Source organism: Caenorhabditis elegans, chromosome IV (assembly GCF_000002985.6).
Source record: "Caenorhabditis elegans chromosome IV".
NCBI lineage: Eukaryota > Metazoa > Nematoda > Chromadorea > Rhabditida > Rhabditidae > Caenorhabditis > Caenorhabditis elegans.
This window is the reverse complement of record NC_003282.8, coordinates 6,003,311-6,017,839: the sequence shown is the minus strand read 5'-3', so window position 1 is coordinate 6,017,839 and position 14,529 is coordinate 6,003,311. Positions and strand designations below refer to the sequence as shown.

At 36.9% G+C, this 14,529-nt stretch overlaps 3 protein-coding genes and 20 non-coding genes across 23 annotated transcripts in view; 12 read left to right on the top strand and 11 right to left on the bottom strand.

Annotated features, from left to right (window-relative positions):
* Positions 1-36: 36 nt before the first annotated feature.
* C46G7.2 (uncharacterized protein) lies at positions 37-2,645 on the bottom strand. The gene is made up of 6 exons (NM_068503.7): positions 2,563-2,645; positions 1,812-2,012; positions 1,317-1,521; positions 811-885; positions 669-764; positions 37-257 (listed from the first exon to the last, which is right to left on the bottom strand). The coding sequence occupies exons 1-6, from the start codon at positions 2,640-2,642 to the stop codon at positions 162-164; spliced, it is 753 nt and encodes a 250-aa protein (NP_500904.1). The 5' UTR covers positions 2,643-2,645; the 3' UTR covers positions 37-161.
* Positions 576-596, top strand: 21ur-5104. The gene has a single exon (NR_055108.1).
* On the top strand, positions 949-969 carry 21ur-12251. Its single transcript, NR_055107.1, has one exon.
* On the top strand, positions 952-972 carry 21ur-6521. The gene has a single exon (NR_055106.1).
* Positions 1,734-1,754, bottom strand: 21ur-8812. The gene has a single exon (NR_055105.1).
* On the top strand, positions 2,185-2,333 carry C46G7.109. Its single transcript, NR_055104.1, has one exon. It is a non-coding gene; the product is annotated as an Unclassified non-coding RNA C46G7.109 (non-coding RNA).
* On the top strand, positions 2,348-2,368 carry 21ur-9518. Its single transcript, NR_055103.1, has one exon.
* 21ur-6166 lies at positions 2,351-2,371 on the top strand. Its single transcript, NR_055102.1, has one exon.
* A 230-nt stretch (positions 2,646-2,875) lies between the features above and the next one.
* On the bottom strand, positions 2,876-2,896 carry 21ur-9098. Its single transcript, NR_055101.1, has one exon.
* On the bottom strand, positions 2,877-2,897 carry 21ur-12705. The gene has a single exon (NR_055100.1).
* A 150-nt stretch (positions 2,898-3,047) lies between these two features.
* C46G7.110 lies at positions 3,048-3,197 on the bottom strand. Its single transcript, NR_055099.1, has one exon. It is a non-coding gene; the product is annotated as an Unclassified non-coding RNA C46G7.110 (non-coding RNA).
* A 273-nt stretch (positions 3,198-3,470) lies between these two features.
* 21ur-12530 lies at positions 3,471-3,491 on the bottom strand. Its single transcript, NR_055098.1, has one exon.
* Positions 3,474-3,494, bottom strand: 21ur-11542. The gene has a single exon (NR_055097.1).
* Positions 3,495-4,003: 509 nt separating this feature from the next.
* On the top strand, positions 4,004-4,024 carry 21ur-9309. Its single transcript, NR_055096.1, has one exon.
* Positions 4,025-4,244: 220 nt separating this feature from the next.
* On the top strand, positions 4,245-4,265 carry 21ur-8703. The gene has a single exon (NR_055095.1).
* Positions 4,266-4,632: 367 nt separating this feature from the next.
* On the top strand, positions 4,633-4,653 carry 21ur-13544. Its single transcript, NR_055094.1, has one exon.
* A 123-nt stretch (positions 4,654-4,776) lies between these two features.
* On the top strand, positions 4,777-4,797 carry 21ur-11480. The gene has a single exon (NR_055093.1).
* A 271-nt stretch (positions 4,798-5,068) lies between these two features.
* Positions 5,069-5,244, bottom strand: C46G7.111. The gene has a single exon (NR_131535.1). It is a non-coding gene; the product is annotated as an Unclassified non-coding RNA C46G7.111 (non-coding RNA).
* A 950-nt stretch (positions 5,245-6,194) lies between these two features.
* On the top strand, positions 6,195-7,648 carry C46G7.5 (Transposase). Its single transcript, NM_001038314.3, has 2 exons — positions 6,195-6,298; positions 7,189-7,648. The coding sequence occupies exons 1-2, from the start codon at positions 6,213-6,215 to the stop codon at positions 7,256-7,258; spliced, it is 156 nt and encodes a 51-aa protein (NP_001033403.2). The 5' UTR covers positions 6,195-6,212; the 3' UTR covers positions 7,259-7,648.
* Positions 7,649-9,341: 1,693 nt separating this feature from the next.
* Positions 9,342-9,362, bottom strand: 21ur-11105. The gene has a single exon (NR_131534.1).
* A 3,457-nt stretch (positions 9,363-12,819) lies between these two features.
* 21ur-12493 lies at positions 12,820-12,840 on the top strand. Its single transcript, NR_055092.1, has one exon.
* A 142-nt stretch (positions 12,841-12,982) lies between these two features.
* Positions 12,983-14,529, bottom strand: part of unc-44 — a gene marked incomplete at both ends in the record, with an annotated part of 29,301 nt that continues 27,754 nt past the window's right edge. The window contains 3 exons of the mRNA NM_001380249.1: positions 12,983-13,712; positions 13,806-13,971; positions 14,292-14,522. Of these exons, the coding sequence (NP_001367345.1) occupies positions 13,807-13,971; positions 14,292-14,522 (396 nt within the window). The remainder of the gene's footprint in view (positions 13,713-13,805; positions 13,972-14,291; positions 14,523-14,529) is intronic.
* Positions 14,178-14,198, bottom strand: 21ur-5573. The gene has a single exon (NR_055091.1).

Sequence of the window (14,529 nt, the reverse complement as noted above, 5' to 3'; positions counted from 1 at the left end):
ATTTTCCTTATCGAGGTGTCTGAGTCTCTTTGTCTTGAATTTTGAGACTTTTATTCAATGAATTTAAGTTTTAATTCGGCAATAGCGAGGGCTAAATTATTGTATAGAAAAATTAAAATATGAACAAAAAAGTGTAAAATAAAAATGAAGGGATGATATTTTTAGAAGAAGAAACGGCCGGTACGCTTGTAGAGACGACGCATTCCGAATTTGTCGTAGTGTTGGTGAGGAATTCCAGTTGGTGTTGCAACAAATACCTGAAACATAAAACTTTTCACAAAATGATTGCAAAGATCTCAAATTCAAATCTTATCAGTTAAATAAATATTGAAAAGCAGATTTTTTCTAAATATTTTGATTAGTTGTTTTCTGTGCTAATTTTTTTTTCTGAATTGAGAATTTTCAACTTGAAGTCATAAATAGACTAATTTATTTCAATTTAAAAGTTTGGTGAAACAGAAGTTTTTTAACTGTGATTAATTGTTCTGCTGTTTTGGATACTTTTTCAAAATACGTTGAAAAATTTTAACGTTTCACGTTCTTAATTTAGCTAAGTTTAAAATTGTATTTCTACTAGAAGCATATTTAGATGTTCGATATTTCTGGTGTTCAAATTTTGTTATTATGTACATGATAGTAAAATCACTACAATTTTCCCCATAACTTACTCCTTGAGTGGTCATGAATTCACGGTTAAACGAGTGATCTTGGGGTTTTCTCCATTCGTAAGCAGTGTAAGCAAAACGGTTTGCATAGTCATCAGCCTGAAATTTTTCCTGAATTTTAAATTTTCAGTTGGTTGTTACATACCTTGAGACGAGATGAAACATATCTATCCATATAACGTTGAGATTCTTTCAAGTATGGAGCAAGTTGACGGGCTTTCTGAAAAAGGAGTTTGCACTGTTTTACATTGTTGTTATATTTCGAAAATTCTAGGAAAGCAGTGCGGCTAAACCTATTTATCGGATTTGAAATGAAAAATATCATTTTTCAAATTATGAATTGAAAAAGTATTCAAATGTTGTTTAAAAAAAAGAATTTAGTTTGTAGAAACGTTCTGGGTTGGCTTCAAAAATATAAGTAGCTTAAAAATGAACAGTGGTCATTTTCTAATTGTAAATCAATATATTTTCAAAGTCTTACTGTAAGATGAAATTATTTTAATACTAGGTGAGTGGGTTTAAACAAATTTCTTAATGATCTCATCTTCACCTTCAGGAGTTCAAAACGGCAAAGATAACTTTCAAAAAGGTAAATATTCTAGGCAAAGTCAAATTAAAATCAATATTAAGATCCTTCAAAGTTCAACTTACCTCATCGAAGAAGATTCGTTTAGTCTGGAAAGAATAGTATGGAACATGAGAAGAAGCTGGAGAAATGTAAGTATCCAATGGTTTATATGGTTTATTGATTTCACGATGAGTATCTCTCCAACGGGCATCACTATAACTCTTGTTATACCAATCATGAACAGTTGGTTTGTATACAGGAACTGTGTGAACAATGCGTTGGGCTTCTCTGAAAATATTTAACACTTTGGTATATTTTTGATTATTCAGATAATTTTTGAGGCCTCGATAAAAAGTCAACGATCTTATTTCTTTTGGGCTATTTCCAAATTACAATCATAAATACAGGAAATGATTTTTTTTTACTTTTCTTTCAAAAACATTGAGTACTACATTTTTGTTCTGTTTTCATTCATCCAATAGTTCATTAATAAATATGTTTAACTTAAGTCGTTTTCAAAACAAAACTGGGAAGATTTTTTCATTAAATGCTTTCAGTGAAACAGAAAATATTTTTACCTGCAATATTGTGGCAAAGCTAGAGATGGAGCCAACGTGGACACAGAATCAGATTTACGAATTGGAAAATCCATGTCCTTATCCTTGATATAGGTCAAGTTGGTGAATGAAGCGGCACGAGCAAGTCTCTTTGACTTGCTCCAAGCATTTTGAACAAACTCGTCATAGTAGTTCTGTGGACGAGCACGTTCAATGTAGTGCCTGAAATTTGAACGAATTCTCTTAAATAGATAAATGTAATCCAATGAGTGTTTTAAAATTAAAAAAAAATTTTAAACAGAAAAAAAACTTATCAGTAGTGCAATAATGTGTCATGTTTATCACAAAATCAAGTTCATAATTTTCCTTCTATTATGTATATATAAAAAAAACTTCCAAACGTATTGATTTATGTAAATTCTAATATTATTTTCTATAATACCTGTATTCTGAAAATTGTTCATTGTGAACAGTTTAATAGGGGTGGATTTACTTGTTACAACTCTCAGTGACTGTTTCATATATTTGCCTTAAGTCTTGAAAAAAAGGATATTGATAATCTTTGAGCTAACCCTAAATATTATTGTGTAAAACAATTGCAGTTTGTTCAATTAGATGAATTTTTGATGTGCCTAGGGAACTGGACTTCCTAAATTTATTCAATGAGCAAGTCAAAAAGAAGAATAACAAGACCGCATGATTAGAAAAGCAGTCCAGTTCACCAGGCAGTTCAAAATAACTTGCGGAATCATAGTTATTTAAAAAAACTCACTTTGATGGATATTCCTTCCACCATTTGGTGTCCTGATCGACGTCGTCTTTTGCAAAACGACCAGCCGCAATGGTTGACATTACCTGAATAAATGAATTTTCAAAAGTAAAATTAAGAAAAAGCAAAAATGTCTGTTAAGAAACGCGTAACTTGTGATAGCAGGGCACTTCAATTTGAAAAAGAAAATATGAAAAAATTCATTTTTCTTTGAACTGTGAAAATAGATTTAGATTTAATAACCATAATTCGATGATTTCTTGTTCAAAATATTTTTAAGTGGTCTAATAGCTTGTAAAAATTTATTATGTTAATATTTGACACAAGACTGTCCAAACTCCAATACAATATCGCTCGCAAATTATCAAAGTATTGAAACAGTAATTGAAGAAAAACAAATTGTTTGAAAATATTGATTTTTATCAATCGGTTAAAGTAATTGAAAAAAAAATATTTTGGCATTGAAGTTTAAACTTGATAGCGTTTCAGATATACAATTCTTTCACACTTGTCCTTGAACAAGAAGTTTAAATGTGATGGGTAAAAAAATAATATATATGCAAAAGTAGTAGAGTGAATTTATTTTATTACTAAAAAAAATATCATCCCTATCATAGATTTTTAATTTTTTAGAACTTTTTTTGATTTGAAAAGCATACGTTCAGCACAACTAGAGATAATGCAATTTTTTTTTGGGAGACTGAAAAAAAAACCAAAATTTTCCAGACATAATTGGTTGGTTGATAGAATCGTGAAAAAAACAAATTGTTATCTGATGTGGTAATTTTGAAATTTGAAAAGCATCACCGACCACGGCCTCAAAATTTGAATTAAAAAGTAAGTTTTACCGATTATTTTTTGTATCCGCAATAATCTAAAATTTTAATGAGAAAGTTATTTTTAAGAAATACTAAATAAGATGAAACGGTTAACAATTTACAATTAAAAGTTTTACTATTTTATGGAAAAGTTGAAAATGTACAAAAAAACTTCAAAAAAAAATTTTTGCTTCAGTGCTGACTAGTGCTAAATAATCGGTTGGCTGGCGGCTCATCCTCACAGCAGATCTTCTTCATGAACTCCAACCTGATATCTGCGTATCTAAGAAATAGCCATTGAGCTTCATCTATCTCTCATCGGGATAACTGAAGCTTCCCAACAAAAAATGATAGTGTCTGCGTCTCTCAGTTTGAGAGCTCTCTCGTGGATCCTGAATGTTGTGATGATGAAGATGGCAGATTGAAGAAAGACATTACACTGAAACTCTAAGGAAAAATCAGAGAGGAGAGAAGGCAAACGTGGGTGGGAAATGAAAGAGAATTGAATGGCAGAATGATTGGATGGGAGACAGAAGGGCCAATCAGAATGTTTTGGAAATTATATAATTTAAAAAATTACTGTTTCAGAAAATCTGAATAAAATTTTGAATCGAGGTATGAACAGTCTCTCAGCAAAGAAAATGAGTACAGCCAGATAAATTCATTTCATAGTGTAATTTTTTAGTACATACTGGTAAAGTTTACTGTAAATCTCGACTATATAAAATAATTTGAATGGTGGAGTTTTTAAATATTCAAATAAAAAATTTACGGACAACTAATTTAATTGTTTTGAAACATGTAAAGTTTAAATAAAAAGCTGTTTCAGAAAATCTAGATAACAATTCAGAAGCAAGTCAGATCAGTTTTCGCATCGAATGGATCTAGTTTTAGCTTCTTCAACAAACAATTGATTGTTACAAAAACTTACTATTTCTAAAAATAACTAAAACTAGACTATGTTTAAATTTGTAATGGACTATTTCAATGATATAGGGCAAGAAACTGAAAAAGTTACAAAAACTCTAGAAACTGAAACTAGAAGCTGAAAATTAAGAGTTGAAGTTAATCTGTGAGTTCTAAACTTCTCTGAAAGTTTAGAGTTTATAAGTTAGCTGAAATTTCTGGAGTATAGGAGTATTCGTATAAATAATTTAAGGACAACTAATCAATAAGATTTGAAAATGAAGCATTTTGAAAATTTGCTGTTTCAGAAAGTCTAGATAACATTTTAGATGAAAGTCAGATCAGCAATAGTAATGGTCGACAATAAAAGTGGCGTTAATAGAGAGAGAAAATTTTCTGAATATCTAAAGCTTTAATCATTAATAATTGCATAATCAGAAAAATTACTGTTTCAGAAAACTTTCATAAAATTTTGGATAGTGGTCACAGCGGTTATTCCTTTGCATTGTGTTTCAATTGTTTCAAAAAACAAAAAGTTGTAACTGTTTCAGATGCTGCTAAAATTGAGTTTTTATGTTAATCTGCAAATTGTGTTGTGACCTGGCTCGACCCTTGTCTCGCCATGTCACAATGTCTCGTCCTCCGATCTCATGAGAGATCTCTTGGACGAGGTTTCGACGTAAGACAATGCAAGACTGCTCTGACCCACAGTGCTTTCACTGCGCGGCGACTCAACCAACAACAGGATACGCAGCCATTGGACGCCACCACTTCAGTCTCTCCTGCTGCGCTCGTGCCGAACGGTCGTGCGTAGCACAGCTCTCCCCGACAAATCCCCCTTCTCTATTATGTTGCCCCCATACTGTTATTCTGTACGTGCTCTGATACCCAAAGAGACTCCGACAAGCTCCGATAACCAAGGAGTTCTCCGACTTCCCCTACGTTATCCCTCTCTCTCCACTTCTTTATTGTAATTCTTCTAATTACATATAAAATAATATTTATACATTTGTTCTGTTGCTAGCTCTACACAATACAAGTCTCCTCGTGAGCCAGACGATTGCATTCATCCGCACTGCCACAGCGCTTCTTCCAGACTATACAAACTCTTTCTCTGATCTCGAGTCACTCTTCGTCACGGATTAAAGGCTCGGTCGCCGCCACACCCGTGGTGCGATGCACCACGACATGGTGCATCGACCGATCATGGCTGATTGTTGCATCATTTCTCTAGAAATGGTGTTTCAATTGGTTTGAGTGAATTGGAGGAGCGTTTTGGAAGAAAAGACTAAAAACCGCTGATTACCAGCACGTTTTCGAAGCCCAAGACACAAATCCAATTCGCTTGCCCGGTTTTCTAAGTTTAGGCCGGGAGAGTACTCGAGACTAGTTATCTATTAACAAAAAAGACATTCCGCAGTAGAAAAGAGTCGTTTCTCCTCGTAGATTCGATTCTCTGTACCTGGAAATTATTATTTTCAGAGAATTCCAGTATAAAATAGTCATTTTCTCTATGTAGGAGTGATTATCTGGTTCTGAAAGTATTTTTTTCCGACTCTACGCATTCGATTTGCTCTTTGTCTGTCAAATTGTCTGTTTCCGACTTGTTTGTTTGTTTCTGACGTGTTCGCCCCCCCCCAGCGGGCGGCGCGTGCGCGTCGCGTATGCGTCGCGTACGCGTCGCGGTCACAACAACAACAACAACAACACTTCAAAGAGGCGCGCGACGCGTTCGTTCGTCATCGTTGCCAGCTTTTTTGTGTTTCCCGACGAAATTTTTCGATTTTCTCTTGAACTTTTTATACAATTTCGTTAGAAAATCTTAAAATTTTAATCTCTTTGACTAAATTTTCGTGCTTTTTTTGCTTGTCTCTTCTTGAATATCGACAATTATGATAATTCAATGTTTCCAGTTGACACCGCTAAGCCATGCCTCCAAAAAAGCACAAAAACCCGAAGACTCCAAATGAGCCGATTGGCACACTCACAGCTGAACTATCCGAGACCACTATCAGGTATAAAGACAAAAAGACGAGCTAGCGACAATTAAAAACTTAAAAAATTTTATTAAATTCCCTTAAAAAATTAAAATTTTATTTAAAAATTCTAAAAATCCCCCCCCCCCTTTCACCCCAATTTTTTATCAAAAATTATTAAATTTTCCAATTTATATAATTTTTCTTCAAAAAATTCCCAATTTCTCATAAAAAATTATTAAATTTCAATAATTTAATATAAATTTCTTTAAAAAATTCACCATTTCCCAATTTTTTCGATTAAAAAATTAATAAATTTCCATAATTTATTTAATTTTCATCCAAAAAATCCCACACTTCCTAAATTTTTTAATCAAAATTATCAAATTTATATTAATTTTCTTTAAAAATTCCCTTAATTTTCATATTTCTCATCAAAAATTATTAAAAACCAATAATTTAACTTAAAATAATTAATTTAATAATTTATTAAAATAATTTAATTAAATAAAATAATTTAATTAAAATAAAATAATTTAATTAAATAAAATAATTTAATTAAAATAAACTAATTTAATTAAATAAAATAATTTAATTAAAATAAAATAATTTAGTTAAAATAAAATAATTTAACAAAAATTAATTAAAATTTCTATAAATTTCCTAATTTTCCTTTAAAAATCCCCTTTATTTTTTTTATGAGAGAGAGGACTAGTAGGGAGGGTCACGACCAATTTTTTCTGGCACTTTACGTGTACGTGGAGCCCAGCTCAAACTTCAAGTCACCCCCACCTTCCCTATTCATCAACGTCCCCATCCTATTTACTCTACAAACTTATTACTCTAAAAAAATTATACTTCCTAAAATGGATATCAGTCGCTACGAGCTCAACTTAGTAACAGTTAGTTTATTTTTTCTTTATTTTCAGAGCCGAAATCCCGCCAAAGCCAGACCACAGACTCTATGGATGTCGACATCTCCGAGACTCCGGGAACTAATGAGTATACGGTCTCGGAGGACCAATTGCTCGGAGCTCTGCCGTACATTCCGACTCCCATCACGCCCTCGGGCACCACCACCATCATCCCAGACAATCCGCCTTTCGGATTCACCGACTAAGAAGAGATCGAGTTCTCCGGATGATGAGAACGACGGTCCCAAGAAGAGACGCAACGAAGGGGGATCTTCGAGACGGGTCTTCTCCAACCATCCCGACTTCAACGAGAGGTACCCAAACCCACCAACTGAGGAGGAAATCCACGGCCGTAAAGGTCGTCGGAACTAGACGATTATTTTAATCCACCGACATTCCCATTCCACTTTTTAGTTTTTGTTATGGGCCCACTTGTTACTTGTCTATCTTGTTAAAATAAACAGATATTTAATAACCAAAGACTGAAAGCTTCTTCACGCCGACTTAAAGACTAAAAAATTCTACATTTGTAGAGCTCCTTGTAGCACAATTCATTCATGGATTCAAAGACATACTCGACTTTATTTCTTTTACCTTTCATATGTTATGACTTGGCATATGAAGACTGGCTGGCGCGGATACATAACGACTAATTATTTATTTATTTTTATACTTCGCAGGGTACACTGTACGTGCCTCTGTACCGCTGTTTAGCAAAAAGACTACGAGTTTTTGCGCCTGACTGTTTAGTATCACAAGTTCGCGGGCTTGTGGTGCGACGCCGGGTTCTTCGACGACACCTTCAAGAGACAAGACTATCCAAAGATCTAGCAATAGACACCGAAAGGGTCGATACATACTAAAAAACCCTTAGACGGAGGACTAGCTACCCTCCAATCATCGGCGAAGAAGAAAGAAGATCTACATTGAGTGGCAACTTTCGGTGATTTCCTCAGGCCAGAGGAGACTTTGGCGACTCTATGCATGGTCAGGCATGACTATGCGGTGTCAAACAAGAACTTGGGCGGACAATTCGAGTGGAGTTTGGACTACTTGTTTTGGTTCCCCTTTTTTCTTTTTCCTTTTCTTTTTTTTACCAGACGCAAAGACTATTCCTTTTCCTTTAGTGTAGTGGTCAGCACTCCCAACTAGGTGTCCCTGACGGTTGGCCACACACAGTAGCTTCTCCCCCCAATGCCGGCGGAACTCTTAGCCCCGGACATTCCCTTCCATTCATTACTCTACAGGGGACTCTTAACCCTAGGAATCCTCAAAAAAATTCCTTAAAACCTTTCAGTGTGTGGGGACTCTTAACCCTAGGAATCCTCAAAAAATTCCTTAAAACCTTTCAGTGTGTGGGGACTCTTAACCCTAGGAATCCTCAAAAAATTCCTTAAAACCTTTCAGTGTGTGGGGACTCTTAACCCTAGGAATCCTCAAAAAATTCCTTAAAACCTTTCAGTGTGTGGGGACTCTTAACCCTAGGAATCCTCAAAAAATTCCTTAAAACCTTTCAGTGTGTGGGGACTCTTAACCCTAGGTATCCAATCCTTAAAACCTTTCATTTGTACGGGGACTCTTTACCCTGGGAACTCTTGGCCCAAAAACCTACAATACAGGGAACTCTTAGCCCTCACCGACATTCCTCTACCAAAGGAATAATTAAAAATTCACCTATATTAGGTAATATTTAATATTCCCCCCACCCATATTGGGTCATTACTTCCCCTATTTACCTCCATTCCGTCTCTCCCTCCCAATTTATATCATTTAAGTCTCTTACTTAATTCATCCAACTTGACACATACTTCTTCACCTTTTTTCTCTTCACTTCAGTACTTCTTTCTTATAATTAAACCACTGATTTGCAGATAACTAATAATGTCGACTAATTCTCCCACAAAGACTCGGAAGTCTACAGGACACGGGAACGGTTTCCCATCCAACCTACAGACCGACGAGCGATCACCAGCCACCAAACTGAGAGGTGTTAAAACATCAGTAACGAGATCTATTAATCTAATCAGACAACACATCGAATCACTCAAAGAGTGGTTTGAGACTAACAAAGACTAGCAAAGACAAAGACTACATTGAAGCTTTGCAAGACATTCACCTACAAATCAGAGCAAAACTTGCCGAACTTCTGCTACTGCCGAACAAGATGACCGAGAAGATCTTCGCAATCATTGAGAAGGACAAGCAGCGTGGTATCGATACGAAGGATTTGGAACAGTACGCGGATGAAACAGTAGCAGGTACGCTTACCATTTTCAAAGATTTATCAGACAAACTTAACGAGACACGCCTTCATGTGGAGCAAGTCCTCACCACTTTCGACGCTAACTACAACGAACAACTAGACCGAGGCATCATTGAAAGAGAGCTTAATCAGACTTTCAATGCTCCGAACCTCGAAGACGATGACATACCATCAGGTGACAATCATGAGGAAGCCCTCAACGAGACTCCAATCCCGACACAAGAATATGACCACGACAGTGACCAGGAAGACAAATCTGAACCGACTATTATTCCGCAGACGCATACCGCAGACGAAGCAGAGAAACTCAAAAAGCTGAGAGAAGAAATTCTCGAAGCACAGATGACGTTAGATAATACTCTTCGACTTCAAGACAAGACTGCGCAACGTCTCAAAAAAGATGAAGCGCAGCTCCAACAAGTACAAAGACAACTAAATATTACAGACAATATGAACAACGAGAACAGGGAGACTCCAACTCTCCCAGTTCGAGAAGAAATTATTCCGACAGCTCTTGCAGCACCAAGACGAGATATTCCAGTACCCAGACCAATCCTGCGAGACATGAGCAGTAATCGTTCCACTGATTGTTGTCCAGTTTGCTCTAAAGACCATAACATTTGGCTCTGCGACGCGGATCCCAGAGCAATTAAACGCGTGTGCTTAGCTACAGGCAGATGCCTCAACTGCTATGCGACCACTCACAAGACGAACGAATGTGAAAGCACAACGTCTCCAAACTTGAGAGAAGAATTAAATCTGAGTCCCATCAGATACCCAGCCTCTTCTACACCTCACAATAGACTGACGTTCGCGCCAACCAATACGAATAGACTTCAAGACACCACTAATTCACCAAGAACAAATGATGTCACGTTTGTCCCGGTGAAAGTGACAAATGTTAAGGAGCTTCTCAAAGACCTTCCACAATTTGATGGAAACCCTGACAACTTCAACAGCTTCTACTTCGACTTTGTCGAAACAGTGATGGACAATGAGACACTCACGCCTCATCAAAGACGAAACATCCTACGATCGTGTCTCACGGATGAAGCCAAAAACACCATGGTGGATACGAGAGATGCTCAGCGTTGTGTTGAAGAGACTATGGAGCTTCTGTACCAGAACTACGGAAAAGTAGATCTGGCAAAGGACCTCAAAGGACAGCTTAAAAAGCTCAGATTTGACGAGACTAATTTCAAGACAATCCGAAGGGACATTATTATGTTCCAAAAGATCTTCAGACAAATGAGAGCCATCAACATCCATAAAATGGATAAGAGTGATATCTCCGACGTTCTTGGCAAGATGCCGTTCGAAATCATGAAGAACTTCACCGACCAAATGAGCGACGAAAAGAAAACTCTGTCCTTACAAGACGTCGTCTCTGCCTCCGAACGCTACCTGCAAAGAATGAAATGCATCAGAGACATGAGAGGACAAGAAGATGACGAATCAGCTAGACCAAAGACTATGAAAGAAGGACTAGAGATCCCAGTGATGGCTTACAACCAAAACCAGGGAAATCAAAATAGACACAACAACAAAGGTTTCAAGACTCATACACCAGACAATGACAGACCCAAGAACAACAAGCTTTCTCCAACAGTGACCGAAGGTCACCAAATTACAATGTCAGAAGCTCTAAGAGCTACTCTAGAGCACGATGGGTATGAAACGCATTGGACGCCAGGACCAGGTCCAGACTTGACAAGGCTTCAATACACATTTCCCGTTAACAGACAAATGATGGACCGTAACTGCCAAATTTGCGGTGTCGGACATACCCTTCTGAGATGCCCGCTTGCGAGCTTCGAAGTCAGACGATTCATCGCGAACGACAACCGGTGCGCTGTTTGTGCAGGTGAAAGACACTCCTCATCGATGTGCTACTCGACGTTGAAGTGCACCTACTGCTCCGGAAGACATCATCCAGCAGGATGTAGACTGAAGGAATTTTACCGAGACGTTCGCAACTTCCCAGCGACAGCAGACAAACCGAGATACATCCCGTATTTTCGCGACCAGCCGGGTGGTAACCGGCAATAAAACAAATCATTCTAGACAACAGACAGTTACCACAACTCAAATGACAACTCCCAACAATGACGACTATGACGACATTCCTGTCCAAATCGACAAGAATCCATCTTCCTTCTGGCAAATTGCTAGAGACTTCTCCATTCGCTTCATTTGTCTATCCAGCACCGAGGACCTGTCCAGTGTTGGAATCAGAGAATCTGAAACGAGTGAAGATCAATACACTCACGATCAGTTACGATCCTTTGCAGACACCTACTATGGAGCCGGGTAAGGTAGCTCCAAGTCATACAAAAGACATGAAGACTTTGACCCTATCTAATAGGAACTACCCTCTACGGACGCAAACTATGGAGTTGCACACAGTAACTCCAATTCAGACGCCAATTAAGTGCACGATAGTTGATCCAACAGTCCACCAGTGGATTCCGTCGACTCCCATGGTATTCAAAGACCTTGACCGGTGCACGCGAGCTTCATATAGCAGACTGCCAGTCGTACTGGGATCTACGGACTTTTGTGCTGACTTCCAGGACTGGTCATCTGTCGCAACTCATGCGGCCCCCCGGAGTGTTGTGACCTGGCTCGACCCTTGTCTCGCCATGTCACAATGTCTCGTCCTCCGATCTCATGAGAGATCTCTTGGACGAGGTTTCGACGTAAGACAATGCAAGACTGCTCTGACGCACAGTGCTTTCACTGCGCGGTGACTCAACCAACAACAGGATAAGCAGCCATTGGACGCCACCACTTCAGTCTCTCCTGCTGCGCTCGTGCCGAACGGTCGTGCGTAGCACAGCTCTCCCCGACAAATCCCCCTTCTCTATTATGTTGCCCCCATACTGTTATTCTGTACGTGCTCTGATACCCAAAGAGACTCCGACAAGCTCCGATAACCAAGGAGTTCTCCGACTTCCCCTACGTTATCCCTCTCTCTCCACTTCTTTATTGTAATTCTTCTAATTACATATAAAATAATATTTATACATTTGTTCTGTTGCTACACAATACAAGTCTCCTCGTGAGCCAGACGATTGCATTCATCCGCACTGCCACACCGCTTCTTCCAGACTATACAAACTCTTTCTCTGATCTCGAGTCACTCTTCGTCACGGATTAAAGGCTCGGTCGCCGCCACACCCGTGGTGCCACGACAAATTGTAAAATCCTCTAAAAATCCAGAGTAATAAAAACGGTCTGAAATTGCTAAAGTCCGTTGCTGAAGTACTTTGCTAAAGTACTAATTTTTGGAATACTGATTGGAGCGTTTTGACAATTGTAAACATTTAAAAAATTACTGTTTCGGAAATATTAAATAAAATTTTGGATGACAGTCAAAATATTACAATGTTTTTTTTTGCAGAAAATACTCTTAAACATATACATAAATATTGTAAAATTTATACAATTTAAACATAAGACAAAATGTGAAACTTGTCTGAAATTGAAGCTGTCTTATAGTTTTTAAGTTTAAATGTTTTTGTTACTTGAAATAATTTTTATATTATTAAAGCAAAGCTTTATTAGCAAATGAATAATTCAAATCAATAATTGAACGAAAAAATGAGAAAAAAAAACATGAAAAGATGGAAATGGGGAGCGCATTTTTAGAGTGACTAGTTGTTTTTTGTAAAGAACTTTTACATTTAGAGCTCTAAAATTAAAAAAAAAGGAAAACCGCGTAGACTAAAAACGAAATACAACAAAGATGATGGGAAATGGTAGAAGTTAATTACTGAAAAAAATTTCTATAATAATTCAGAAGATGTTTGGGGCTAACAACTCTGAGAAAATCATTGAAATATTGGTAGAAGTTGGGCAGATGAAAGCTTAAAACATGAAAAGTTAAAGATAAAGCTTGAAACATTTCTGAAATTGTCTGAAAATTGGGGCGATTTTCAGAAAATTAAATGATGGAAAGCTATTGAATGATATTCAAGTTGGGGCATCTTGAATATCATTTCAAATTTCTATAAAAAAATACAAATTCTTTGGGGCGAAGAAATTGTATTTACTGATTGGATCTTTTTTGAAAAATAAAAAATAAATTAAAAGCTCATGGAAAAAAAACAAAAATACTGTAAGCTCAAGTCACTGGATTAGGGGGTGAAAACTGGTAAATTGTGGGATCAAAAAATATGGAATGTATTAGAATATAAGAGAACTAAATGTTGTGTTGAGTGGAATATATTTGAGAAGTTATATTTGAAGTGGGTGTGATGTTTGGCGATGAACTCTGAAATATATTTATTTAAGATCTGTGTAAGTTTTCAGAATTTTTTTGGTGATTCAAAAATTTTTTAATGATAATTCAAGATACTTCTCTTACCTTAAAAGTGTGGTTGCTGTTGGTCGTGCTCCCGATGGAACGTGGTTCTTGTCACATTTCCTTCGGTATCCACAGTCTCAAATTGTTCATCATCCGGTAGTTGGTCAAGCCGTTCTTGGCTTTCTGTTCCAGTAAATGTAACGTGGGACACTAATGGGTCGGTGACCTGGAATAGATACAATTTAAAAACATTATTGCACAAAACCATTTCGAGATTTTGAAAAGTTTTTTTACCCTAAACTTTTCGAACTTTCTTGGAAAGTAAAGTTCACTCAGAGCAGATAATAAGAAAAATATTTGAAAATTGGCTTTGATATTATTCTTTGTAGGGTTCTATAGGGAATTTATTTAATACTGAAAACTGTCTTTAACAGTCTACAAATTCCAAATCCATTAGACAGCAAATTACGAACTTAATTATATGAAGAACATGAAACATTATTGCAAATCTCATACTACAACAAATTTCTTAAAATCCTGCCCTACCTTTGTCTCAACACGTCTTGAAATGGTCTGAAGAGAGCCATCTGGTCCGACAACTGTTGTTTGGAATGTGGTAAGTGTAGTTGGATAGGATTGAAGCATGCTCGACATTTCTCCATCCAAAGAATCTCGATCATCATCAGTGACCACTGTTCCCATTGTGTCACCGGAGAGGAGTCCATGTGTAGATTGAGTTGATTCAATTCCTTGGCTGGCGCCTTCGAGCACAGAGTCCTGTAAA

What these genes read in the sequence shown, in the direction of transcription:
- C46G7.2 (NM_068503.7), bottom strand. Translation starts at nt 2,642, where the DNA reads ATGTCAACCATTGCGGCTGGTCGTTTTGCAAAAGACGACGTCGATCAG. An exon ending in TGGAAGGAATATCCATCAAA is followed by an intron (nt 2,013 to 2,562) that starts GTGAGTTTTTTT and finishes TTCAAATTTCAG; the next exon opens with GCACTACATTGAACGTGCTC. An exon ending in GCTTTGCCACAATATTGCAG is followed by an intron (nt 1,522 to 1,811) that starts GTAAAAATATTT and finishes AAATATTTTCAG; the next exon opens with AGAAGCCCAACGCATTGTTC.
- C46G7.5 (NM_001038314.3), top strand. Translation starts at nt 6,213, where the DNA reads ATGCCTCCAAAAAAGCACAAAAACCCGAAGACTCCAAATGAGCCGATT. An exon ending in CTATCCGAGACCACTATCAG is followed by an intron (nt 6,299 to 7,188) that starts GTATAAAGACAA and finishes CTTTATTTTCAG; the next exon opens with AGCCGAAATCCCGCCAAAGC.